The 26390-nt window shown below is 45.6% G+C and overlaps 1 protein-coding gene across 5 annotated transcripts in view; it reads right to left on the bottom strand.

The window, feature by feature from the left end:
- SPIN1 (spindlin 1) overlaps positions 1–26390 on the bottom strand; it is a 77014-nt gene that overhangs the window by 20223 nt on the left and 30401 nt on the right. For 3 of the 5 annotated variants that reach the window (XM_045772550.2, XM_045772549.2, XM_087858745.1), the window contains exons 2-3: positions 18566–18775; positions 2275–2323 (exon numbers count right to left, since the gene is read on the bottom strand). In XM_045772550.2, coding sequence (XP_045628506.1) covers positions 2275–2323; positions 18566–18617 — 101 coding nt within the window. In that variant the 5' untranslated portion in view covers positions 18618–18775. Of the gene's footprint in view, positions 1–2274; positions 2324–18565; positions 18776–19740; positions 19971–26390 lie in introns of those variants that run through there. The other 2 variants (XM_045772548.2, XM_087858744.1) reach the window with 2 other exon arrangements.

Raw genomic sequence — 26390 nt, 5'->3', positions numbered from 1 at the left:
AATCAGAAACAAGCCACGGTGCAGAACTTCTGGGTGCCATGGTGCTCCACCACGGCAGGTCCCCGAGTCCTGCCAGTATGCGCAGGGATGGTGGCGCCGCCGGCACGCGTCTCCTGGGTGTCCCTGTGACTCCTACCAGCAGGCAGAGGCGTCCACACGTGGGGTTCCTGCTCAGCCTCCCTGGAATGAGGCGTGGGTCAGCCCTGCAGGCCTGCCTCGATCGCCAGAGGGCCACAGTGGAGGCGCCAGGTCGGCTTCTCTATGTGGTTTCCATAAAAGTGTCACTTATGGAGAGGGACCGTCCTGGTCCACGGCAGGACTGTTAGGCCTGGGAAGCCCGGTGCCAGGTAGATGAAGGAAATGAGCCAAGGGGCCCAGCTGAGCCATCCAGCTTTCTGCGTCATGTCAGATCCCGGGCAGCGGCCCCTCCAGAGGCCGCTAGCAACAGCCAGTCGCGGTGAACTGTGCAGACCTGTGCATCGTCGATCTTTGTTTCAAACCATCTTCACATGTGCACAGAGATGAGAAGACAGAGGGGAAGGGGAGCGACGGCCTTTCCTTTCTTTCCGGCTCCCTCTGGCTACAGAGTAACCCAGTCTCGGCCCTCTACTCTTTGAACAGAAACGAGCAAAGCACCGGTCAAGCTCCCTGCACAGCAGAGCACAGGGGGTCATGCCTTCAGCTGACACACACATGAACAGCAAAGTTGCAAAGGCAGGTGTTTATTCCTTGTGCTCTGAGGGAAGAAACAACCAGCACCTCGGATCCAGGAGTTAACGTATGACAGTGCTTCAGACGAGGCTCATGAAACCCTTGCACAAACCCAACAACGCCCGAAGTCCTGATTAAAGGACCTTCCAGTCCTAGCATTTTTGTACCCGGCAACGTGTAAAAATGGATAAAACTGAATGCACATTACATTCTTAAAGCCAATTATTTTTAACTGATTGGCAAAATCTATTTTGCATGAACTGTTCTGATCTTGTGAAGTTAACATGTGCCCTGCTTCTCTTCCCCACTGTAGTTACGTTTCTATCATTACCTAATATTTAAGGCTTGTATTTGTTTGGTTACCTTAAACTTGAGCCAAGACATGGTTTCCCATTTATGGTAATGCTATGGTATGATAATGAGGGCAGACAGCACACCAATTACCAGGTAGCTGGCTGTGGCAGAAGCATGAAGGGAATGGGCAAATCCACGGAATCTGGGAAATGCTTGATCACACCTCAGGGACACACATACTCACCTCAACATCACACCTTCCTATTCCAGGTCACTTCTTGAACTACGCATTACAGATATTTACGTTACATGTCCACGTGTGCACCAACCACCGACCGTTATGAACGGGCATCTCGTGCTCTTCAACTGCACAGGGTGGTGGCTGGGGCGCTTACAAGTATGAACGGTTTGGAAAGAACGGCTATAACGAGACGCTCGGAAGGTGCTAGCTGGGGTCAACGGGTCTCTTCCAGAGTTAACCGTCTACAATTAAGACTCAGAACTCTCAGAACTGGTTCGTTAGTGCGATTTCCATGGTACAGTAGCAGCGACCAGAACCTGGGGGGTACTTGTGAAATCTATTAAGTGTAATTCAGTACAAGCACAGTATTTTCATTTAAGATAGTAACTCAATTTTCTTTTTAAATGTAACTATGTCATACATGAAGATTTAAGGAAGAAAAAGTGGCTTCTTTATTCTGGTATCTGTAGAGTTTAGGATTTATAACATACTGGTCACTTAAAATACATGGCTTTTTAATTATCTTTCAACATGCATATGAGCTCCCTGATTACAAACTTTTCATTTATTTGAAAATGTTATAAAGCAGCAAGTGAGCACCTGTCAGCATGCTAGCAAGGCCCTCAGGCATGAGCAAAGGCCTCTACCACAAGGAGCTCCTAACCAGCAGCAGATCTGAGGCTGAGAAAACCACCTGCATGCCAGGAACGTGCAGCCCTTGTGAAGAGAGAAGGAGGAGAGGTTCACCACGCACGTGCCGCCCTCGTCACAACGGACACTTCCTACCATCAGTCCAGCCCCTTGGAGCTGGAGGGGAAATCATGGCCCAGAGACTTTACGAGGTGGAAGGACAGGCCTAGGCAGCCGTAGGCCAGGACAAGGACAAGGGACACGGCTGTATGCCTGTACTCAACACACAGCGAGGCATGACCTCCTCAACCGGGGGAGAGGGCATCACGCGAGTCACAGACCCTACGTCACCTACGGCCACAACCTGCTATCTAAAATCAAGCTTCAGGGGTGCTTACTTGTGGGACGTCCTTTTCTTCATCATGCTTGCAGACACACCAGCATGGCCTAAAAGAGAAGTGAATATAAATCAATAAAAACTGGATAGAAAATACTTCAGAACATGGAAAAAAATTAACTTCTGAAAAACTGCTACATAAAGCATGAAATGAAAATAAACCATAAACAGCCAACATGTATAAAGCCATTTGTTTGTCTAATTTTCAAAAAGGAGATAACTGGAGTTCTGGGAAGATAAAATGACAGGGACAACAGCTCATCGCCCAAGATCAGCCATAAAAAAACACCTAAAATCACATGGACAAAAACCACAGAAGTAAGTGCCAATTCTAGCCGTAAAGTACAACGTTACAGTAGCCGTGTTTCTGCTCCCAGCAAGCAAAACGCCGGCAGACGTGAGACCCCTGGATCCAGGCACCGGGACGACCGGTGGGGCAGGACTGGGGGGGCCCCACACGGACCCAGACTGTGTTCTGAGGGCAACACGCAGACGACAGTAGGAGAAGGGAAACCAGAAGAACCCGGTGGGTGCGCCAGCCACCTCTCTGAACCTGTGTGGTAAAAACCTCAAAGAGGTGGCCCCTCAGCAGGAAGGCTGAAGGAGCCCCAGGAATCAAAGCTGCTACAGCCCAGCCCATCTGTGGACAGGAGCAAAGTCAGAGGGCAGTGACGGGGTCCCGACGCACCACAGCTCATTCCCAACACAGAGCGGCAGACTGGACCCCACACCTCCGTGGGTTATAAACGACAATGTAAGTAACAGGCAAAAATGTGAAAAGCACTATAATAAATATGCTCAAATATTTAAAGGAAGATACAGACGACACTTAAAAAACTGTGAAGAAAGAAAGGACTGAATGAAACTAGTGGAAAACACAGATCTGAAGTGAAGATCAGCGGACATGGTGAACCGCAGACCAGACCACACAGATGCGAAGACCAGTGACGCTCTCCACAATGATGGGGAACAGCAGGACGGCCTCGGTGGCCAGATGGCACAGTCAACTGCGCTCACGACAGAGAGGACAGCGCGGGAAAGAAGAAACAACTCTGGAGGAAGCAACGGCAGGGAGGCCTCTAGGTGCGGTAAGTGCGCAACCACAGGGCCAGCGAGCTCACCAACGCCAAAGACGACGACCACACCAGGGCACATCCTCACCACGTTTCTGAAACCAGCAACCAATAAAATACTTTTACAACAGCCAGACAATGAAAGACTCATTAAATGCCGGGAAACAAAGGTAATACCGACTCCAGATTCATTGTCAGAAACAGCCAGGACAGAAGACAGCGGGGTGAACCCGGAGACTCAGCACTACACCCAGCCCAAAGGACAGAGAACCACATCAAACGTAAACATGCCACACACACCAATTCAGAGACAAGACGGAAAGGACGGGACAGTGGCTCACTCCACACAGGTTAACTTCAGGACAAAGTTATCAGGGATCAAGAAAACATTTCAAAATGGTAAGAGCCAATGAACCAAGAAGCCCCCATATTTAACCCCAGGCCGACTGTGTGTGGACCTCGTCCCAGAACACTGAAGGACACGGACTGAAACCGGATCGTGTGGCCGGAAGACTCACCACAATCCCATGCATAGACCTGGACTCCTCTCTCGGTAACGGACAAAACACGCAGGTAGACAATCGGTGGAGACACGGAAGACCTAATCTCCACAAACAGCCAGCACGCACTTTTCCCCAAGTTCACATGAGACACACCAGACACACCATCTGCTCCTCGTAACACAAACCTTCCATGCACTTAACCTGAAATCATAAGAATTTTGTGCTCTGACCACATCAGAATTAAACCAGAAATAAATATCTGTAAATACCCGTGTTTTTGAAAATTAAACAACAATCTTCTGAAAGTCCACAGTTCAAAGACAAAATCACAATGAAATCTGATCTTGAAGAAAAAATGGAAACTCGATCCGTGGAATGCAGCAAACACAGTACTTACTATAGTGATCAAAACTCACTCTGAGCAGCAAAAGTAGACGGAAAACAAAGCACGTCACGCACAAGCTCGGTGTGGTGGTTCCCCTGGCTGGAGGCTGGCGGGTGGTCCACCAAGTTCTCTCCCCTTGGCCTTTAAAGTGTGTGATTTAAACACACATTTCCTTACTAGTATTACGTTCCCGACTATGAAGAGAACACGGAGAGAGACGGCCAACTGGTCTGCACAGGACAATCTGTCACTGTTCCCAGGTGACAGTGCAGGGCCATCCTCCTTCTGTGCAGCCCGGGCACCCACACACAGACTCGCAGGGGGCTCAGGGACGACAGAGGACACAGCCTGGAGGGAGAGCTCCCTGAAGCACCCGGGAACGTGGTGGCGAGGCTTGGGGTAGACGGGATGAGGAGAGACGTGAAGACGTGAAGGACTCACTCAGGCTCTGCTGGGCCTGCCCCAGGCATCAGGGTGCCTCCCCTCCCACGCGGAGGACACCGGGATGGGCAGCTGACTGAGCATCTGGGCTGCCCCGTCCCTGCATGCCAGGCAAAGCTCAGGCCCACAAGTCACCACGTGTCCCCATGGAGCTCACTTCCCCAGCTGGAGGAGGACCCTGGTGGAAACCATCTTCTACTGATCACTCAAGAAACAACCCCTCCATGGTAGGAGTCCTGTCAGACGAGCGGCAAACTCTGAAATGATTCCAGAGCCACACAGATGACGTGAAAGAACGGGTGTCCTCAAGGGAACGGAGGGTATCGCCGTCACCACATGGGAACAAGAGGCTACAAAAGCAGAAAACAAAGAGCTCCTGAAAACCGAACGCCATGAACGGAGAGAACGTGCTGTTTCTGGTGCTGCGTCCTAACAAGCAAAGAGCCGAACTCGAGGAAAAATCAACAACTCTTCCTCAACTGGTCAGAGACGTGATGTCACAGGGCAAACCGGTGCCCCCCAAACTGCTGACCAACCTGCAGATACAGACAATCAGAGCTCAGCGGGCAGAAACATCTGCGGGAAGCAGGGCAGGAAAGCCTGAACAGAAGACGCCCAGCGGCTGGGGCCTCAGTGTGGAGAAGGCTGGGACGAAGCCTCCAGCCACTAATCATGCCGAAGGGACGCAGGGCACCAATGCTGGGGCAGGTTTCACCTCCAGGAGCGCTGCCAGGTTCTCAGGGAAGATGAGAGGAAAATCCCCTCCTGCCTCCAGTAGAGGGAGGGGAAAAGTACCCGTCTAGAAATACAACAAAGCATTCAGTTCTCAACAAGGCCTGCCCTCAAGAGCTTAACCTCTGGGGTTTGTCTGGGAGCCCAGCTAGCCTGAGGGAAGAGGAATTCAAAGTGCAGCTGCCTGCCCTCCCGTCCCACAGGGGGAGAAGGTCAGCTGGTGACACAGACTCAAGAGGGCAGGAGACCCATACAGCACTACAGAACGTGCCCCGCCCCCACGCCCCATTGTCACATCACTGACGGCTCACGGAGTTCCTTCTCACCAGCACATCATGTCTCAGCCCAAAAACTATACAGCGCATTAAAAAGCAAACAACATGGTTTGAAGAGACAGCAAGCATCCAAACTAGACTCGGGTATGACAGGGATGGTAGAATTATCAGACCAAGAATTTTAGTAACGATCAATATAAGCTAGGGGCTCCAAGGAAAAAGTAAACATGTGAGAAACAATGAGTAACATAAACTGAAAGGTGGAAATTATCAGAAAAAATTAAACAGACATGGCAGAGATCAAACATCATAACAGGGGGCGCCTGGGTAGCGCAGTCGTTAAGCGTCTGCCTTCGGCTCAGGGCGTGATCCCGGCGTTCCGGGATCGAGCCCCACATCAGGCTCCTCCGCTGGGAGCCTGCTTCTTCCTCTCCCACTCCCCTGTTGTATTCCCTCTCTCGCTGGCTGTCTCTATCTCTGTCACATAAATAAATAAAATCTTTAAAAAAAAAAAAAGAACATCATAACAGAAATGAAGAATGTGTCTGGGGGGACTCATGATGGAGAAAGTAAAATCATGGAAAGTTGAATAAAACCACAAAAAGTAGGGAAAAGTGGAAGAGAAAAAAGGGAGAAAGCACAGGGCAAGGAACAGGAAACAGTAAGAAACGTGGCCGACATTAACTCAGCGGTCACCGGAGGCTGCTGAGGAAGACTCTCTCAGCTTCAGGACATGCCAGCAGAAACCTCCAAACCTGAAAAGCAAAGAGAAAAAAGACAAAGACAGGAAAAAACAAATCAGAATATCCAAGGACCATGGGACAACTACAAAGAAGTAACACATACAATGGGAATGCCAGAAGAAAAAGAGGAGACAAAGGAATAGACGTATGTGAAGCAATAATGACTGATGATTTCCCCAAACTGAAGTCAGACACTAAACCAGAGATCCAGGAAGTTCAGAGAATGCCAAGCAGGATAAATGCCCCAAAATCACATGTAAGGAGAAAGAAAAACTCCTGACAGAGACAGAGGAAAAACACCGTATGTACAGAGGAACAGAGCAAAAATTACATCCAATGTCTCCTCAGCGAGCACACACGCAGAGAGCGGACTGAGACACACGAAGTGTTGGGAGAAAATTAACCTAGAATTTTGTATTCTGCTACCCTTCATGAGTGAAGGAGAAGACTTGCTCAAACAAGCAAAAGGTAAGAGAGTTTGTTGCCAGGAGACCTACACTATAAGAAATGTGAAAAGAAATTCTTCAGAGAGAAGAAAAATAATATAGCTGAGAAACTCAAATCTACAGAGAGATCATTAGAGATGGAATCAGTGAAGATAAAACAAACACTTCCATTTTTATTACTCCTATTTAATAGAACTGGTACCATTTTTTCAGAATACCAGCAACAACATATTAGATGATTATAGCTTACTTCTAAGTGAACTGGATTAGTTATAAATGTATCCTGCAAACTCTACGGCAGTCTCTTAAAAAAGTAAAAGAACAAGGGCAATGAAAATAGTAACAAATAGAGCAGATATTAATCCAATAATCACCTTAATATCAATGGTCTAAGTACACCAATTAAAATACCAAGACTGCACAGTGGAATTAAAAACAAGACCATATTGGGGCGCCTGGGTGGCACAGCGGTTAAGCGTCTGCCTTCGGCTCAGGGCGTGATCCCGGCGTTATGGGATCGAGCCCCACGTCAGGCTCCTCCGCTATGAGCCTGCTTCTTCCTCTCCCACTCCCCCTACTTGTGTTCCCTCTCTCGCTGGCTGTCTCTATCTCTGTCGAATAAATAAATAAAATCTTAAAAAAAAAAAAAAAAAACAAGACCATATTGTACACTGTCCACAAGAAATCCACTTTAAAGGTATGTTTAGATTAAAAGTAGAGGAAAGGAAAAAGATACACCATGCTAACACTGATCAAAAGAAACGAGAGTAGCTATATTAATTTCAGAGAGATTCCAGAGCAAGAAAAGTCACCGGGGAAAAAGAAATATCTTACGATAAAGCAATCAATCCTCTAAGAAGACATCACAATCCTTAACATGTGTATCTAACAAGAGAACATCAAACTAAGGAAGTCAAACTGTTAAAACTACAAAGAGAAACTGATGAATCCACTATCATAGCTGGATACTTCAATAACGCTCTATCAGAAATGGGATAGATCCAGCAGGCAGAAAATCAGTGAGGACACAGTCAAACCCAACACCACCACTAATCAAATGGATAAAATTGACATCAATAGACCACTCTATCCAACAATAGCAAAATACACGTTCTTTTCAAGTTCCCATGAAGTAGTCACCAAGACAACATTCTGGATCATAAAACACACCTTAATACATTTAAAAGAACAGAATTCCTGCAACTGCTCTCAAACCACAATAAAATCAAACTAATTTCAGTAACAGAAAAATAGCTGAAAAATCCCCAAATACTGAGAGATAAACAACACAGTTCTAAATACATAATTCAAAGAAGAAATTGCAAGATGAATTAAAAAATGTTTTGAACTAAGTGAAAATGAAAATACAATTTACAAAATTTGCGGGATGCAGGGAAAGCAGTGCACAGAAAGAAATTTATAGCACTGAATGCATGTATCAGAAAAGAGGAAAGGCCTAAAATTAAAAAATCTAAGGTTCCATCTTAGGAAGCTAAAAGAGGAAACCATATTAAATGCAAAGCTAGCAAAAAATGTTATAAAGACTGGGGCTCCTGGGTGGCTCAGTCAGTTAAGCGTCTGCCTCTGGCTCAGGTCATGATCCCAGCGTCCTGGCGGGCTCTCTACTCCTCGGGGAGCCTACTTCTCCCTCTCCCTCTACCTTCTCCCTCTGCCTGCTGCTCCCCCTGCTTGAGCTCTCTCTGTCAAATAAATAAATAAAACTTAAAAAAATGTTATAAAAAATATAACAGAAATCAGTAATATTTTAATCAACAGACAAAAATCAATGAAATCAAAAGCTCATTCTTTGAAAAGATCAAAATTGATAAATCTCTAGCCAGGAGAACTAACAAGAGAGAAGACACAAATCGCTAACATGAGAAATCAAAGAGGAGACATCACTACAGACCCCATATATAAGACAGATATGACAAAAACTGATGAAAGAAATCAAAGAACAACTATCTAAATGGAGAGATATTCCACGTTCACAGACAGACTCAATATTGTCAAGATGTCAATTCTTCCCAGGGGTGCCCAAGTGGCTCAGTCGGTTAAGCATCTGCCTTCAGCTCAGGTCATGATTCCAGAGTCCTAGGATCAAACTCCGCATGGGGCTCCCTGCTCAGCAGAGAGCCTGCTTCTCCTTCTCCCTCTGCCCCATCTCCCCTTGTTCTCACTCTCTCTCACTCTCACTCATTCTCTATCAAATACACAAAATCTTTAATAAAAAAAGATATGTCAGTTCTTCTCAACTTGATCTATAGATTCAATGCAATCCCAATCCAAATCCAAGCAAGTTATTTTGTGGATATCAACGAACCAGTTCTAAAGTTTATAGGGAGAAACAAAGGATCCAGAGCAGCCAACACAATACTGAAGGAGGAGAACAGCTGGAGAACTGACACTACTCGACTTTAAGACATACTATAAAGCTACACTAATCAAGACAGCATGGTACTGGCTAAAGAATGGACAAACAGATCAAATGGAGAACTCTAAAAAAGACCCACATATAGTCAGCTGATCTTTAACAAAGGAGCAAAGGCAATAAAATGGAGAAAAGATAGTCTTTTTAATAAATGGTGCTGGAATGACTAGACATCCACCTGCAAAAAAATGAATTTAGACACAGACCTTACATCCCTCACAAAAATTAACTCAAAATGGATCACAGACCTAAATGCACAGTGCAAAACTATAAAACTCCTGAAAGTTAGCATAGCGAAAAATCCAAATGAACTTGGTTATGCTGATGACTTTTTAAGATAATACAATGGCACAATCTATGAAAAGAAAATTGATAAGATGCATTTCATTAAAATTAAAAAATTCTGCTCTGTGAAAGACACTATCAAAAAAATGAGAATCTGGTGTGTGTGCTTGGCTGAGGAGCCAATGAGGCGAAGTTACCATCTGTGGGATTCTGACTGAACACCTCTAAGTCAGAATCCTGCCCAGGTGGAACAATACAGCAGTGCCAAGGAGCCTCGGTTGGCCTCAGATAGCCAGTCTCCCACTTACCCCACCAGCGGGCCACCACACTTAGAGACCAGGGTCCAGTGCAGAAAGCACCTCATCCTGCAAAACAGGGCGCATCTGGAAAGGAGGCCACCCCCCCGCCAGTCACACAACACACGTTCACGCTAAACCATTCACAGACGACCTGCTTCTAGGTCAGGGTTTCATACGTAGCAGAGCAGCTCCCTCGCTGTGATCTATTAAAAGTCAGCCCTCGACACAAGGGTTTGTAATTCAAAAATAAATAAAATAAAATAAATTTTTTAAAAAAGGGGACAATCAGAAGAAAATACCTGGAAAACATATCTGATGAAGGACTATTATCCAAAATACACAAAGAATTCTTAAAATTCAATAAGAAAACCACCTAATTAAACATGGAACAAAGAGCTTAACACCAAAGAACGGATAGAAACGGCAAAACTCATGTATGAAAAGATGCTCTATACATCATACGTGGAGGAAATGCAAACTAAAAACAATGAGATACCACTACGCTTCTAACAGAATTACCAAAATCCAGAACACTGACAACACCAAACACGGGAGATGATGTACAGCAACAGAAACTCTCATTTGTGGCTAGAGGGAATACACACTGGTGCAGCTGCACTGGAAGACAATTTGGTGGTTTCTTACAAACCACACTCTTACCATATGATCTAGCAACTATGGTCCTTGGTAATTACCCAAATAAGTTGGAACCAGTCCACACAAAAACCTGCCCATGGATGTGCATAGCAGCTTTATTTGTAATCCCCTAAACTTGGAAGCAACCAAGACGTCCTTTAGCGGGTGACTGGATAAATAAACAATGGTACATCTACAAATAGAATATTATTCAGTACTGAAAAGGAACAAGCTATCAAGTCATGGGAAGACATGGAAGAACCTTAAGTGCATACTGCTAAGTGAAAGAAGCCAGTCTGCAAAGGCTCCATAGAATTCCAACTCTATTAACATTCCAAGAAAGGCAGAACTATAGATAAAATAAAAGGTCAGTGGCTGCAAGCGGTCAGGGGGTGAGAGGAATGAATAGCTGAAGAACAGGAGAGTTTCAGGAAGTAAAACTACTCTGATACCAGAACGGTGGATTTGAGTGATTACACATTTGTCAAAACCCACAGAATGTACACCACCAAAAGTGAACCTTAAGATAAACAACGGATTCTGGGTAATCACAACGTGTCCAATGTAGGCGCACTGTAACAAATGTACTATCTGGTGAGGGCTATTGCTAGTATGGGAGGCTAAGGGGGAAGGCACCAGGGGTATATGAGAAGCATACATGCTGCTCAATCTTGCTGTGAACTTAAAACTGCTTTAAGAAAAGTAAAGTCCTCGGGCACCTGGGTGGCTCAGATAAGTATCTGCCTTCAGCTCGGGTCATGATCTTAGGTTCCTGGGATCGAGCCCCATGCCGGGCTCCCAGCTTAGCAGGGAGTCTGCTTCTCCCTCTTACTCTCCCTCTCCCTCTACTTGTGCTCTGTGTGTATGTGTGTGTGTCTCAAAAAAATCTTTAAGAAAAATAAAGTCCTTTTTTAAGGTCCTTTTTAAAAAAATGAAGAGGTACTAGACCTTTCTTTCATCATCAACACTGAGCTACACAACCGGAAAGCAAGACCTGCAAAGTGGAGGTAAAATGACTTTGAACCCAGACTTCCATACCCAGCTAAATTACCAATTAAGAGTATAGACATTTACATTCACATATGGGCTCAAAAATACCTCTCCCACAAATATCTGGAAGTTGCTGGAGGATATTCTTCAGAAAACAAGAGAGAAAAGATTCATAAACACAGCATCCAAGAAACCACAGACATTAGCTAGGACTGCAGAAGTCCAGCATGACTTCTGTGACGGAGGCTGAGACCCAAGAGGATGCAAACAAGAGGCCGAGAACTTCAGTTCTCTCCCAGAAGCTGACACCACACAGTGGCAAGTATAAGAAATAACTCCTATCACAAAGTAACTGACTTTAAAAGAGCTTCTAAAAGTAGAAGAAAATCAGGGGAGAAAAGAACAGAAAAAGGAAGGCCAAAGAGGCCTTACAGGACGCAGTATTCACTTCACACATACACTGAGGGCAAAATGGTACAAAGCCCATGAATACCTCACATAATTACATATGCATTTAAGATCTGATTCAGTCTTCCTTCTAGAAATCCATCCCAATAACAACACATGGGCAGGACAAATGAACAAGCCTATTCATTGCAGTCATCACGTCTAATACAGAAGAGTAGAAACAACCGTAATGTCCAAGTAACTGACCTCTGAACAAATGAGTATGAAAACCATTCATCCATAGAGTGGGAAGGAGGCGCTCTACATACTGCTAAGCAGAAGTCACCAACACACACTGTTCAGAGGAGTAGGCAGGTGTATATGTAGTCACTGTGCCTGGTGTCAGTCTGTCATTGAAAGTGGGTGGCATCGCTCATCTGAGGACCACAGACTTCCCAGTAGAAAACAGAACAAGATCCTTTACTAGGTACTACATCTATTTGTTGATTGAAATGTGAAAGAAATAGAGCCGTAATTTATAAAATAAACTGTTCGATGACTCACAAAAGTTATTTACACTGTACTAAACCAAGATGGCTAAGAAAAACTACATTCACTCAAACCGTTCTAACAGAAGCTCAGAGACGCATGTTCCAAAACACTCATTACTCCTTTTACTGCTCCTTACTTTACAGGGCTTTGCAGATACCACGCTTTTTACAAATTGAAGGTTTGTGGCGACCCGGCATCAAGCAAGTCTATCAGCGTCATTTTTCCAACAGCGTTTGCTCACTTCGTGTCTCTGTGTCACATTTTGGTAATTCTCACAATATTCCAAACCTTTTCGTTATTACAATTTCTGTGATCAGTGACTTGCTGAAAGCTCAGATGATGGTTAGTTTTTAGGAACAAACTGTTTTTTTAAATTAAGGTATGTACATTGTTTTTTAGACATAATGCTATTGGGGTGCCCAGCTGGCTCAGTCGGTAGATCATGTAACTCAATCTCAGGGCTGTGAGTTCAAGCCCCACATGGGGCATGGAGCTTACTTTAAAAAAAGGAGGGGGGGCACCTGGGTGGCTCAGTTGGTTGAGCATCTGACTCTTGGTTTCAGCTCAGGTGCTGATCTCACGGTGGTGGGATCAAGCCCTGAGCTGGGCTCCATGCTCGGGGGTGGGGTGGGGGGGTGGGGGGGAGTCTGAGATTCTCCCTCTCTCTCTGCCTGCCCCCCTCTCCCCCACTCATGCACACACACACACTCTCTCTCTCTAAAATGGATAAATAGGGGCGGGGGTGGGGGGATGGGTTAGCCCAGTGATGGGTATTAAGGAGGGCACGTATTGCATGGAGCACTGGGTGTTATATGCAAACAATGAATCATGGAACACTACATCAGAAACTAAGGATGTATGATGACTAACATAATAAAATTTTTAAAAATGGAAAAAAAATAGAAAATAAAAAAATTAATAGAATGGTTAAATAAATCTTTTAAAAAAATAGACATAAACTACTGCACACAGGAAGTAGACTGCAGTACAGTGTAAACATAACTCTTATACAACTGGGAAACTAAGAAATTCATCTGATTCATTTTACTGCAATATTCGCTTTATTGTGGTGGTCTAGAACCAAACCCGCAACAGCTCACAGACATGACTTTTACCAGCTGTTAATTTCAGGTGGGCTCAGATTTTCCAAAGATAAAGACCCTGTCTGTTCCGGTGCCTCGTTTAGACCAGGAATCCTCACCAATCTCGTCCACACCACACTCAGTACCTCCGACCCTACCAGCTCACTCATTCCTCCCCGTGAACAGCTCTGCCTCTTGTGAAATCGCCCTGGGAGGCTGTCAAGGGCACTCTGTCCCTGCTCCTGAGCAAATATGTAACCCAGTTTTGTGTGACCGGAAGTCATCTCTGGTGGCGAGGCCTCAGCAGATGTAAAGGTATAAGACTGAAACTTTAAGGGAGAAATCAGGAATTCTGAGAGTTGATTAATATTCTCCTCATACAGGTAGGAAATCTGAAGACCCACCTCTAGGGAAAACACCCACAAACGGTGACACTTGGAGACCCCAATAACGTAACTCAAGTCCACCAGGCACCACTTACACACACAGCTTCCGACCGACTCCTTCATGCCTCGCTAGAGGATCCACCTCGGATCTCAGGAAATTCAGAGAACCTCCAGACAAAACAGACTAAAAAGCAAACAGACACAAAGATACTCCTAACAGGCCAAACTAATTCAAACAAGTCTTTTTAAAAATACAATTTATAGCCTCAGAAGTACAAGTTACTTGCACTTATGAAATAATATAAAAACAAAAATGAGCTCACAGAAGAAACAAAATGCTGACTGAAATCTTTTTAAAAGGTTGGAAAAAAAAGTCAGTAAACTTCCTAAGAATGAGAAAATGGAAACGAGTAATTGAAGTAGTTTAGGAAAAAAACAGAAAGACCAGCTCAAGCAGCAGACGTCCCAGCAGTGTGCATTCCAGAGAGAAGAAGAAATGAGTGCCATCAAAGAAGGAGCACAGAACTCCCCACAGCAAACGGACCTGCCGCTGAAAGCCCAAGCACGGAGCGAAAAAGACCCATCCAGACACTCACTGCCATGTTTCCCAGCACATGGAAAGTCCAGCCCAGAAGTTTTCAGAGGACAGGGAGAAACCACTGGACACACCCAGGTGCAGAAACAGCATCCAACTTCCCCAAACAGCAACACTGGGGCCTCAAAGACAAGGAATGGAGCAATGCCTGGAGAATTGTGAATGAAAAGTTATTTCCAACCTAGAACCTTCTGCCCCACTGAAGACTGAGAAGAACAGAATTAAGACAATATTGATGCAAGGTTTCAAAAAGAATCTCATCTAGGTACACTTGTGGAAAACTGTATTAGAGACAATTTCAAACGGGCAGAAAAGTAGAGAATATGACCGACCATGCATTCCACTTGTCACTTTAAAGATTTTTATTTATTTATTTGTTTGTTTGTTTATTTATTTATTTATTTGAGAGCATGAGCGGAGGGAGAGGGGCAGAGAGAAAGGGAAAAGCAGACTCCCCGCTGAGCAGACAGCCCGATGCGGAACTCGTTCCCAGGACCCCAGGATCACGACCTGAGCTGAAGACAGACACTTCACCGACTGAGACACCCAGGCACCCCTCCTCTGTCACTTTAACCATCAACTCACTCACTGTCTGCTCTGGAAGCTTCTTGACGCCGTACAAGCTTTTCCTAGGCAAGAGTACACACCAAAACAGGGAGGGCATGGCAAACAGAAACGAGGAGAATCCAGCTACAGAAAGAAAACAGGCATTCCAAGGATGGGAGCATGTCTGTGGGGCCAGAGGACGAGGCTCACAGAACAGGGCCGAAAGCACTACAAGAGTCCCCAAGGAAGCGCGGACAGATGGGCCATCTATGGCGTCGGCCACAAGGCATATTACACTGACAGTTCTATAAAGCTGTGGGAACTGTTTAAGAGACTTCAAGTTGCAAAGAAATTTAAGCAAATAGAAAAAAATTAAGAAATCCCTAAACTCCAGGAAAAATAAATATACAAAAGAAGAAGAAACAATAAAAAGTCCTTAGACTGCCTTTCCTGGTTCAGCACTGTCAGATTCAAGAGAAATTTTTCTACTCATATTTACAAATGGTGAAGGTAAACATCAGAAGGGGCAGAATGCCTTTTTTTTTTTTTTTAAAGATTTTATTTATTTATTTGACAGGGAGAGAGCACAAGCAGTGGAAGTGGCAGGCAGAGACAGAAGCAGGTTCCCCACTGGGCAGGGAGCCTGACATAGGACTCGATCCCAGGACTCTGGGATCATGACCTGAGCCAAAGGCAGCCACTTAACGACTGAGCCACCCAGGTGCCCCAGAATGCCTGCTTTTTACGTCTTTGGCACTACTTGACAATTTCAACAATGAATTTTTATTAATTTGGTAAAAATAAAATCAAGGTTTAAAAATATTTGGATTAAATACAGCAAAGAAGTTGCTAAATCTGAGGATTAGGCACATGGATACGCATTACTACTACTCCCTGTATCTATCTGTATAATTAAAGTATGTCATACAAAGGGGAAAACTGCAACCTTGGATAAACCAGTAAAAATGGAGGCTAACTAAGGGAAAAAACACATGAAACATGTTGTACCATATAACAGGACTTGCCGCCCGTCATTAGGTGTATATAAATTACTATTTTAACAACCAATTTAATTCCAACATAGTTATAGAGATAAACCTGTTATTTTAAAATAGAAATTCCTAACATGTGCAACTAGAAATATAAAGAGCATGCAAAAGCATTCAATTTTCAAGTTTTTATTGATCACCCACGCTCTATGTCAAACATAGAACCCAGCACCAGGGACTGCCTAGTGATCTATTTACCACTGTGGCACTTTTAAGGCAGGGCTCCAAATTCCTCACCCTCTTCCCAGAGCATAGTACACTCTCCCTCCCTTGAACCTCGGCTGGCAAGGCAGCACTAGTCAGCCAGTGCGAGTCCCAGGGCTCCAGGCTGCGCCACGGGAGCCTCACAGCTGCGCCTGTTTCTCTGGGGACACTTGCTCTGGGGGAGCTGTCATGTTAGTCCAGCTCCATAGAGGCCCAGAGAGGAAGACAAAGGTCCCTCAGCTTTCTCTCCAGGCATAGCTGAGCCACTGCACCAACCAGGGTTAGAATGCCCACCCAGGGTTCTCGTTGCAGGACAAAAAAAAACCCATCTTTTGGGTGAATTTTCTTTATTTGTAAATGGGCACATGTGTAACTGACTGAGGGGTTTAAAAGCAAGAAAGTCTCCGTCTATGTTAAGAGGGAGAATGATTTAAGACAATTTTATAAACAATACTGATCAAGGGATCAGCAATCTTTCCAAAATAGGATCACGCAACAGCGGGAAACAAGAGACTACACGGTCTCGTGTTAAAGCATCAAACAACGGGCCGACGAGAACTTAGAGCACCCGCTTTGTCTTTAGCCTATGCCGGGTGCTCTTAGAAACGTCGAGGAAGAAGAGTATCTCAGATCAGAGTCCTGGCTGGGAGCAACAGCATCTCTCCCCTAAGAGCAACAGCATCTCTCGGTTTAGATCCTCCGGGCACTGACATCGGTGTACTCTGCTCACTCTTCTGACAACAAGGACTCAAGATCAATGAAGGAAACAGGAGTGCTGAAACTGGAACGGTGTGCATAAAAAGAACTCTGGAAAATGAATTACTATCTCAAATGACAAACGTGGGAGGTTTCACTGATCAACAAAAAACGTGACAGCAGGGGTGCCTGGGTGGCTCAGTCAGTGAAGCATCTGCTTTCAGCTCGGGTGATGATCCCAGGGTCCTGGGACAGAGCCCCACGTTGAGCTCCCTGCTCAGCAGGGAGTCTGCTTCTCTCTCTCTCTCTCTCTCTCCCTCTGCCCCTCTCCACCACTCGTTCTCTCTCAAATAAAATCTTTAAAAAAAAAAAAAAAACTTGACAGCAATTTTTGCAATTAACAAAATAAAATTAAATCATAAATAGTATGATCAACGATAACAATGCTTTTTGGTAGAACAGCTATAATGTGCCAGGCACCTAGCTGAGCCCCAACCCACAAGCTCACTCACTCCTCCTATTAACCTCAGCAAGTATGTAGCACAGCACACCTGTTCAGGTGATAAAAACCAAGGCTCGAGAAGATGTGTGGCATGCCCGGGTCTGCGTGGCTGAGGGGGCCAAGAAGTGACAATACACTCGCAGATGGCTTACGCTTCAGCCTGTCATCTCTGGCCCAAAGTAATCTTACTGACAAACCCTGAACAGTGAAATCAGTATTATCTTTACAAAAGAGGAGCTAGAACAAAAAAGAGATAAGGGGGTACTTAAAAATCTGAATCCCTGTGGCTCTTCTATAAAGGACTTCCAAATACTTCCTTAATAAAAGTAAGAAATAGTTCTAAATCAAACAGCAAGCATTTCTGCAGAATATTAGTTTTACCAGCATAATTCTCAGATTCATTTATCAAAGAATCTTAAAATGTTATGACAGATTTTTTCAATATTCGAATGTATTTATGAATGGAGAGAAACTAAAGTCCTAAAGAAAATACCACTTACCTACTTCACAGTATAGCCTGTAAAGCTTCACCTTTGTTTCTGGGGTGGGTAAAAATCATTCGAAGTCTAACCCTCTATTCCAGTAGTATCAGCTGTGTCCCACAAAAGTGGGAATAATTCCTATCAAATATTCTGTTTCCTTTCTATCCATTTCATTCCAATAAAGTTCTTTCAAATAAACATACAAAAAGTTTTTCCTTAAAATCACTATAAATACCCTAAATCTCATACTGCTCTAGTCAAAACACTTTCACTTCCTTCAAAAAGAAATGAGAAATCCTTCATTTCTTATAATCGCATTACGTAGTTGTTTACAATTCACTTGCTAAGTTTAATGGATATCTGTAACTTGTAGAAGATGAAAGACGACAGAAAAAATATGAACATGGTCCCTGCCTTTCAAAAAAGGAAGCTGTTTTTTCCCCACGTTTGTGTATGGAGTAGTGGAAAGCACACAGCTTCAAGAACAGCAAACCACTAGGAACTATGCCGAAGTACTCTTGGATTTTAGCAACGTTTCACTTACTGAAGAACGCAGGGACCGCGCCGCCTACCTGCATCCGCTCTGGACCGCTGGCCAGGTGTCTTCCCGAATGGGGTCTTCATTCATCTGTATTTAAGTGAGCAGCACAGCTGCTGGACTAGGGTGAAAATTGAATACTCTCCGATTTGAAACTTTTCACAGAATCTCAATGTTCCTGTTAATCCATCATCCAAGTGCCTCTTTTACAAGTGCAGCAAAAACATGTGAAATCATAAGGACTCTGCAAAACAGTGAACAGTCCGTTACTAGAGCATCACAAGAGCAGAACGACCTGAGCCAGCCACCAACTAACATAAAATTTCAAACACGACGTCAAAGTGCTTTGCCCAGAAGCAATTAGCCTTACTTCCAAAGACCTGGGCACCAACGGCAGCACTGCTCCCCGGAGGCGGCGCAGAGCACCACACCGCGTCTGCCTCCTCCCCCCACCCCCGACCCATTCTGCTGCCACCATCAGTAAAGGGTGGATGCCGGGGTGTCCGTGAAGATGCACCCTGTCATGGCCCATCTCCTTGATGGGACACGAAGACCCAGCCCACGGGGGCGGCAGTCCCCAGGAGGAAGGCTACCAGCACGGCTGCAGCGGGGGCAGCATGGGAACCAAGTTCAGGTCAGAACCACAGCTGGGCGCCAGGCCAGCACGCAGGGCAAGAGAAAGGAGCACAGCCAACAAGACTGACGTGCCCTGTCCGCTCTCAAGCTTCCAGAAACCAGAAAAGATCAGCAAGTCCCACACCCATGCAAAAGTTAGGTCATCTTATGGAAGCACTTTATCCTTTCAGCCAAATTTGATTTGTTTCAGTCCACGTAGTAATACATATGTGGAGACACAGTCTCATAAAACATGAAAATGTCTGCTGCAAATCTCACTGAAGCCCAGGACTACTCTGGGCTGGGTGCATTCAGTCTTCACGAAACCACGGCCACCCGTGCACAGGGGTAAGAACTGAACGCGGTGCTGAATTAATTTTCTCGAGATAAGAAAGTAACAAAATAGAATGATTAAAAAGCCTAATTAGTTGAGAAGAATCCATTTAACCAATAAAAATTCTTAACTATATAAAACTTATTATTCAAGGAACACAGACTTAAAAATGACCAGATCTTAGAATTCATGCATTCAGCGAGTATCCAGAGTGCCCTCCCTCCCCATTTGGGGCTCAGGAAGGAGGGGACAGTGCACACCTCAGCCAGGAGCAGCACCTCTTCTGGACACAGCTCTTCCCCCAAGAGGTTCCAGTGCTCTGTGGCCTCGCCATGCAAGGCCTGAGGAGCTCACGACGAGGCTGCCTGACAAGTGGCTGCCACCCATCGCCACTGAGCCTCGCTCCCCGAACCTGTTCAGCACCAGCCACGCCAGCTCCCTCAGCAACTCATCCACAAGACTCCCCAGCCCCGCGGGGCCCTGCCTTCCAGAAGGCAGAATGCCGCTGGGCACCCCCCCAGCTCCCCACCCTGCCACCCACACAGCCACACAGCCACAGCACAGAGTGGCGGGCATCCTGGCCTGACATCTTCGCCTCCGGCGGCCCAAGGACCCCATCCCACTCTCCTCTGCACCACGTACTCTGCAACAATGCCTCTGCAGCTTGCCCCTCAGGTCTCTGACACCCTCCTTTCAAGCCACCTGCCCCCCAATCCCGCCCCTGACCTCCAGGGTCACAGCCTGCACCTTCTCATCACCAAGGACTACCACACCTCCAGAATCCTCGTTCCAAGCACCTCAACTCAAACTACCTCCAATCGTCCCTCTTCCCTTACCCGGCCACTCCCACCCCACACTTCCCTGCTGCAACCATTACCTCCCTCTATGGCCTCACCACTGTGCCACTGTCCGTGGTCTTCCTCGGGGACTAACTGCCCTCCTAACTGCTCTGACTCCTTAAACATCAACCACAACAGCTGCTCCCCTGCTTTGCCCCATTCTCTCACCCTTCTTGCCTTGTCACCTTCGTGGCAAAACCCTGACCCAATTCCCCGCCTACAGTGCCCACAGCTTATGCCATTAGGCATAACCAACCAATTTATAACCTCCCACCTCAAATGAGTGTGCAACAGAGGTCCACGCCTCGGGAGTCAGGCTGCCATCTGCCAGGGGGCCAGCCCCACACAAGAGAGGACGGCTCACCCTCACACCACCTGACCCTGATGGCGCCCTCCACGCTCCCCTGCCTTCCCTACTGGCTCCTGCCTTCCCGTCAGAGCATTCTCGGCAGCGCTCAACAAACGATGCACCATCTCCCAACTGGAGACGCCCCACGACCCCTGCGGGCTCTGCACGAAACTCCCTCGAAGACTGAGGAACAGCTGAATCTGCACAAATGTCAATGTACTGTAGCCTAGTGAGCTAAACTGGTTCTAGAACATGCGAACCCAGCTGCCTGAGGTCTTCAAGTGTGCGGCCTTCTCCGGTGATGCTTCCTACTGCACACGTGGCACGGCGGGCTGCCGGGAGGAACGTGTTAGGCCTGTTCCACTTTGAACAGTGCAGGCACCAGCTGAAGGAGGAGCTGCAGTGCGGGAAGGCTACAAGGAGCTTTCAGAACAATCTAAGAATGCAAAATGTTAGATCAAAGTCCTTCCCCATTTTTGAGAGGCAGTTAATATTCCAACTGCCTGAACTTACCCTGATGCCTGTGAGTCCAGAGAGAAAGGGGGGCCGAGCAAGAGGCAAACACGACCCAGCGGTAACGCACCCCTGGCTTTGCTCGTTCCCACAGAGGCCATATAATGCTTGGAAAAACTTTCCCAGAACAAATCTCACTCTTTTGACCAGAAAGAGAAAAACTTAACTTGTTCAAAAAAAACCTTTTTAAACATACCTTGACCTTAAGTTACTCTATTAAGTGGTTAATTTAGTCAACGAGACAAAGTGAAGATAAATTTTTTTTAAAAAAACTTTAAATGCTGACATTGTAAAATCTCGTTATTTCTAGGAGAGTGGGAATTGTAAGTTTTTTTCAAGTATTACAGAAAATGCTGTCACGGACCACAGAAAGGCAGTCCTAGGTTTGGAAAGGCCCAACGGACGCGGCTGTCACGAGGTGAAGGGTGCCAAGGGACCACAGAGCACGGCCACACAGGCCAGCGCCCCTCACGCGAGCCAGGCGCTCCTCACAGCCCCCAGGGGTGCCGTCGCTGACACAGCATTGTCAGAAACGCTTCCCCCAAGCCTCTGGACCTCATGGCCAGTTTACAGTGAACACAGGCGACACGGGAGCCTAAAAGGCAAAGAGGCCCCACTCCCCGACGTCCAGGCACGGCTCCAGCCTAGGACTAAAGGGGCCCTGAGCGCGCAATCTGGAGGGGAAAGCTGCACGAGACGCTGAAGACAAGTGGAGAAACTCAAGGACACTGTGGCATTACCGCTGGCCCCTCACACACCTGTGACACCGGGGTTGCACACCCAAATACAGTCATTCTCAGGAAACACATAGATTTCTAGAGGCAGACTGCCAGAGGTCTGCAAGTGAATTTCGAATGGTTCAGGAAAAAAAATGAAATATACACACACAATAAAATGAAAACTATAAACTACTAATTGTTGAATCTAAGTGAGGGACATACTAATGTTACTCTTTGAACTCTTACTTCAATTTGAAGTTTTTCACAATAAAAAGCTGGAAAAGAAAAGATCCTGGATTTTCCCCTGCTAAATCCATCTTTAGTAAACATGGCCAACTATCCAGGCTTGCAATTTTGCTAAACAATCTTTAAAATGTGTCATTAATTTAGTTTTCAAACTCGAAATTCTCCTTCCATAGTAATCTTAAAGGGGACAAGATTCTCACAAACAGTGTCACAGAAAAACACTGTCCCAAAGCACACACTGTGCGTCACAGGATGCTGCAGGAGCGTCCGCTCAGACGCCTCACGGCCACCAGGAGGCACACACAGGGACCACACGGAGCACAAGGCACACCGCAGCTCGAGCACAAAGAGCAGAGTGCAAGGAGCACTGCCGAGATAACCTCCTATGTTAACAGTAAACACATGCACCGTTCCCATAAAGGAAGAGAGCACCACTATGTCCTATTTCCAGACAGCATAAGAAATGAGTGTTTTCACATTTTAGATATAAAAGGAGTAATAAAAACAAAACAGAAATTACACATCAAAGTATTTGCGGCCAGCTGTTATCATCAAACAGTGCTATTTATAAGAAGGAAATAAATCTCCAAAACTGTTTAAGCAAAGATGTTAAGTCCCAAAGAGGTCTCAACACCGGGACCACTACTGGAAAAGTACAGAGGAGCACTAACAGCCAAAATACGTCCCGTGTGAGCTGAAGTCTGGGCTGCCAACAAGTTGTGCTAAGACAGCAGATGGTTCAACATGGGTGGGAGGAACGTGCACGACCACAAACATGTGAAAAATGATCTACAGCTAAAATCTGAACAGGACCTAAATACTAAATAACATTAATTACAATATTATCGTTATAAGGAAAAATATCCCTGTTGTAAGAAGTGTCATGCCGTCTGCAATTGACTCCAAGCTTTCAAATGGCTTGACAAAAAAATGTTAGTGCAGCAAAATACTAGTGAATGGATCTCAATGGAAGGTATACAATATAACTCAGCTACAGCTGCAAGTTTTCTGTGTACAGAAAATTTCATTTAAAAAAGTCTCAGGGAGGGGCGCCTGGGTGGCTCAGTGGGTTGAGCATCCGACAGTTTCAGCTTGGGTCATGATCTCAGGATCATGGGCAAGTCCCTGTCCGGCTCTGTGCTGGGTGTGGAGCCTGCTTGGGATTCTCCCTCTCCCCCTGCTCCCCACTCACCTGTGATGTGCACATGCACACTCTTTCTCTCTAAAATGAATTAAGGAAAATCTCATTTAAAAAAAAGGTTGGGGAAAAAACAGCAGGGGGGAGAAAAGGCAAGTTTGGAACTGGTAACGACACAGGTTTACTGTAGGTGCTCAAAAGTCTGTAACTTATTTTCTAAGATGTGATTTTTTTCAAATGGATTAAAAAAGACAAGAAAAGGGGCGCCTGGGTGGCTCAGTCGTTAAGCGTCTGCCTTCGGCTCAGGTCATGGTCCCAGGGTCCTGGGACTGAGTCCCACATCAGGCTCCTTACTCAGTACGGAGCCTGCTTCTCCCTCTGCCTGCTGCACCCCCTGCTTGTGCGCTCGTGTGCATGCTGTCAAATAAATAAAATCTTTTTAAAAATTAATTTAAAAAATAAAAAATTAAAAGAAATTAAAAAAACAGCAAAATGTTTGTAATTCCTAAATCTAGATGGGGAACATACAATGTTCAACTGCCTATTTCAACTCTTCTATGTTTGGAATTTTTCACAATAAAAAATTAAGAGAGAAAAAGAATCAATGGTTTTACTTCATAAATCTAGGGGAAAACCCACTGGAGTACAACTGAGAACCTTCCTAGGTTTACTGGAAATTTACTTCCTAGAATTTACTAGAAGTCTAATGGAGGGGCGCCTGGGTGGCTCAGTCGTCTCTGGGCAGGTGGCTCTTGATTTCAGCTCAGGTCATGACCTCAAGGTCATGAGATCTAGCCTCACATTGGGCTCCACAGTCAGCACAAAGTCTGCTTTAAGATTCTCTCCCCCTTAATGCTAAGTGAAATAAGTCAAGCAGAGAAAGGCAATTATCATATGATTTCTCTCATCTATGGAACATAAGAACTAGGAAGATCGGTAGGGGAAGAAAGGGATAAAGAAAGGGGGGTAATCAGAAGGGGGAATGAAGCATGAGAGAGTATGGACTCTGGGAAACAAACTGAGGGCTTCAGAGGGGAGGGGGGTGGGGGAATGGGATAGACTGGTGATGGGTAGTAAGGAGGGCACGTATTGCAGGTGCACTGGGTGTTATACACAACTAATGAATCATCGAACTTTACATCGGAAACCGGGGATGTACTGTATGGTGACTAACATAATAAAAAAACGTTAAAATAAAAAAAATAAAAAATAAAAATTGAAACCCAAAGGAAAAAAAAAAAAGGATTCTCTCTCCCTCTGCCCCTTCTCCCCACTCGCTTGCGTGCGCGCTCTCTCTCTGAAATAAATAAATCTTTGGGGGAAAAAAAAAGTAAAGTCCAACAGATGGTACCTAAAGACAACATTACAGAGGCCTCTACTGCAGGCTGTCCCTTTGGCTCAAACCTCAAGATTAAAATGAAGGGCTTAATATGAATGAAGTATTGCTAATTATCCAGTGTTTGGCTATAATACCAAGTGGCTATCTGAAGGCCTCCAGAGCCTCAAACGCTCATATATCAATGTAAGCAGAATTACTGAACAGCTGAAATCCATACACATGTAAATACCACGTTCTAATACAGGAGCTCTCAAGCACGGACAAAATGCACAGGTGCCGTGAATCTGGATGGGGGAAACATCTGTAACCTTCATCTCAAGACAGCATCTCCCTCCTCCATGAACATACGCAACAAACCACAGTATTACTAAAACCTCTGACTTCCTCAGAGGAAGCAGTCTGTCCCTCCCGCTGCATGTGCTGTAGATCTCAAAGTCACTTTTAAGCTTATCAACACTTTTAAATCATGTTACGTGGCCTGCCACAGACAAGACCCAAACAGAGGGGACCAGCTGTTGGGTCAGCAGTCCTCCAACTGTGAAAACAGAACTGGTGATGCTGAGACAAAGAGCTGGGCCAGCCCTGGTCCAAATTCCAGGGAGAGTCCCCCTAAATCCTTGGAGCTTCTGGAGTGACAGGAGTCTGTGATTCATGGTGGCCCCTAGATGATGTGTGCTAACAAGACGTCTCAGAATGGGGTTGGTCACATCAGAAAGACCAATCATGGCACTGGAGGAATGAGGCTCAGAATCCCATGAAGGCAACCCAGCTGCTAGATGGTCAATTCAACCTGAGAGCCAACGATCCATCAACCATGCTTACATGATGAAACCCCAATAAAACTCTGGACATGGAGCTGAAGTGGGCTCCCTGGTCAGCAATGCTCCAACTCCACATACAGCTACACAGCCACATGCAAGGTAGGCAACGCTCCGGACTCCACGAAGAGCGCTACAAGCTGCCCACTCAGAACCTCAGAGACCTCGCCCTATGTGTTTGTTTCCCTTCACGTCTGGTCCTGATTTGGACTGCAAGCAGACGCACACCTTCAGCTCCAGACCACTGGACGTCAAATGAATTTTTTGTTTCCCAGTGCAGAAAAACGCTATGGTCACACTGTACTATAGTCCCTAAAGTATAAAACAGCATTAAGTCCAAAAAACAATACCTTAATTTGAAAAGTTTATAGCTAGAAACTAACCATTATCTGAGCTCTCAGCAAGTCATTATCACTGATCAGATCACTGTAACAAATGAAAAAATTTGCAATACTGCAAGAATCACCAAAACATGATGCAGAGACACAAAGCGAGCAAATACTGTTGGAAAAATGGCACTGCGTGCTTGACAAGCTGCCACAAACCCCTCATTTGTAAACACTACCTGCAGGCACCATGATGGGAAGCTCAGTGAGATGAGGGCCTGCACAGTGCTTTCCTGCATTCTGCAACATGTCCCAGTAAATCAGCAAATCCAAGAGGACCGTGGGAAGCCCCAAACTTGGGGCTGGGGTCTGCAGTGAGGGCAGCTGTGCGGAGCCTCGGCCTCGGATATCCGACCGCACCCAGGAAGCTGGCACTGTAGGCACACACAGGTCTACACAGCTCCCTATGTTCCTTCTCACTGATGATCTGTCGACCAGCAGGTGAAGGAAGAAAAGTCAAAGACCACCTCAGTTTATTCTGTGATGAGCATCAAAAGCCATCATTTAAATATCTTAAAATATAACATTTTAATGATATGTATATTAATACCAAGTTGCACTTA

The sequence above is a fragment of the Ursus americanus genome, chromosome 34 (assembly GCF_024610735.1).
Source record: "Ursus americanus isolate L20-20 chromosome 34, mUrsAme1.1.p, whole genome shotgun sequence".
NCBI classification, from domain to species: Eukaryota; Metazoa; Chordata; class Mammalia; order Carnivora; family Ursidae; genus Ursus; species Ursus americanus.
This window is presented reverse-complemented; position numbering and strand designations above follow the sequence as displayed.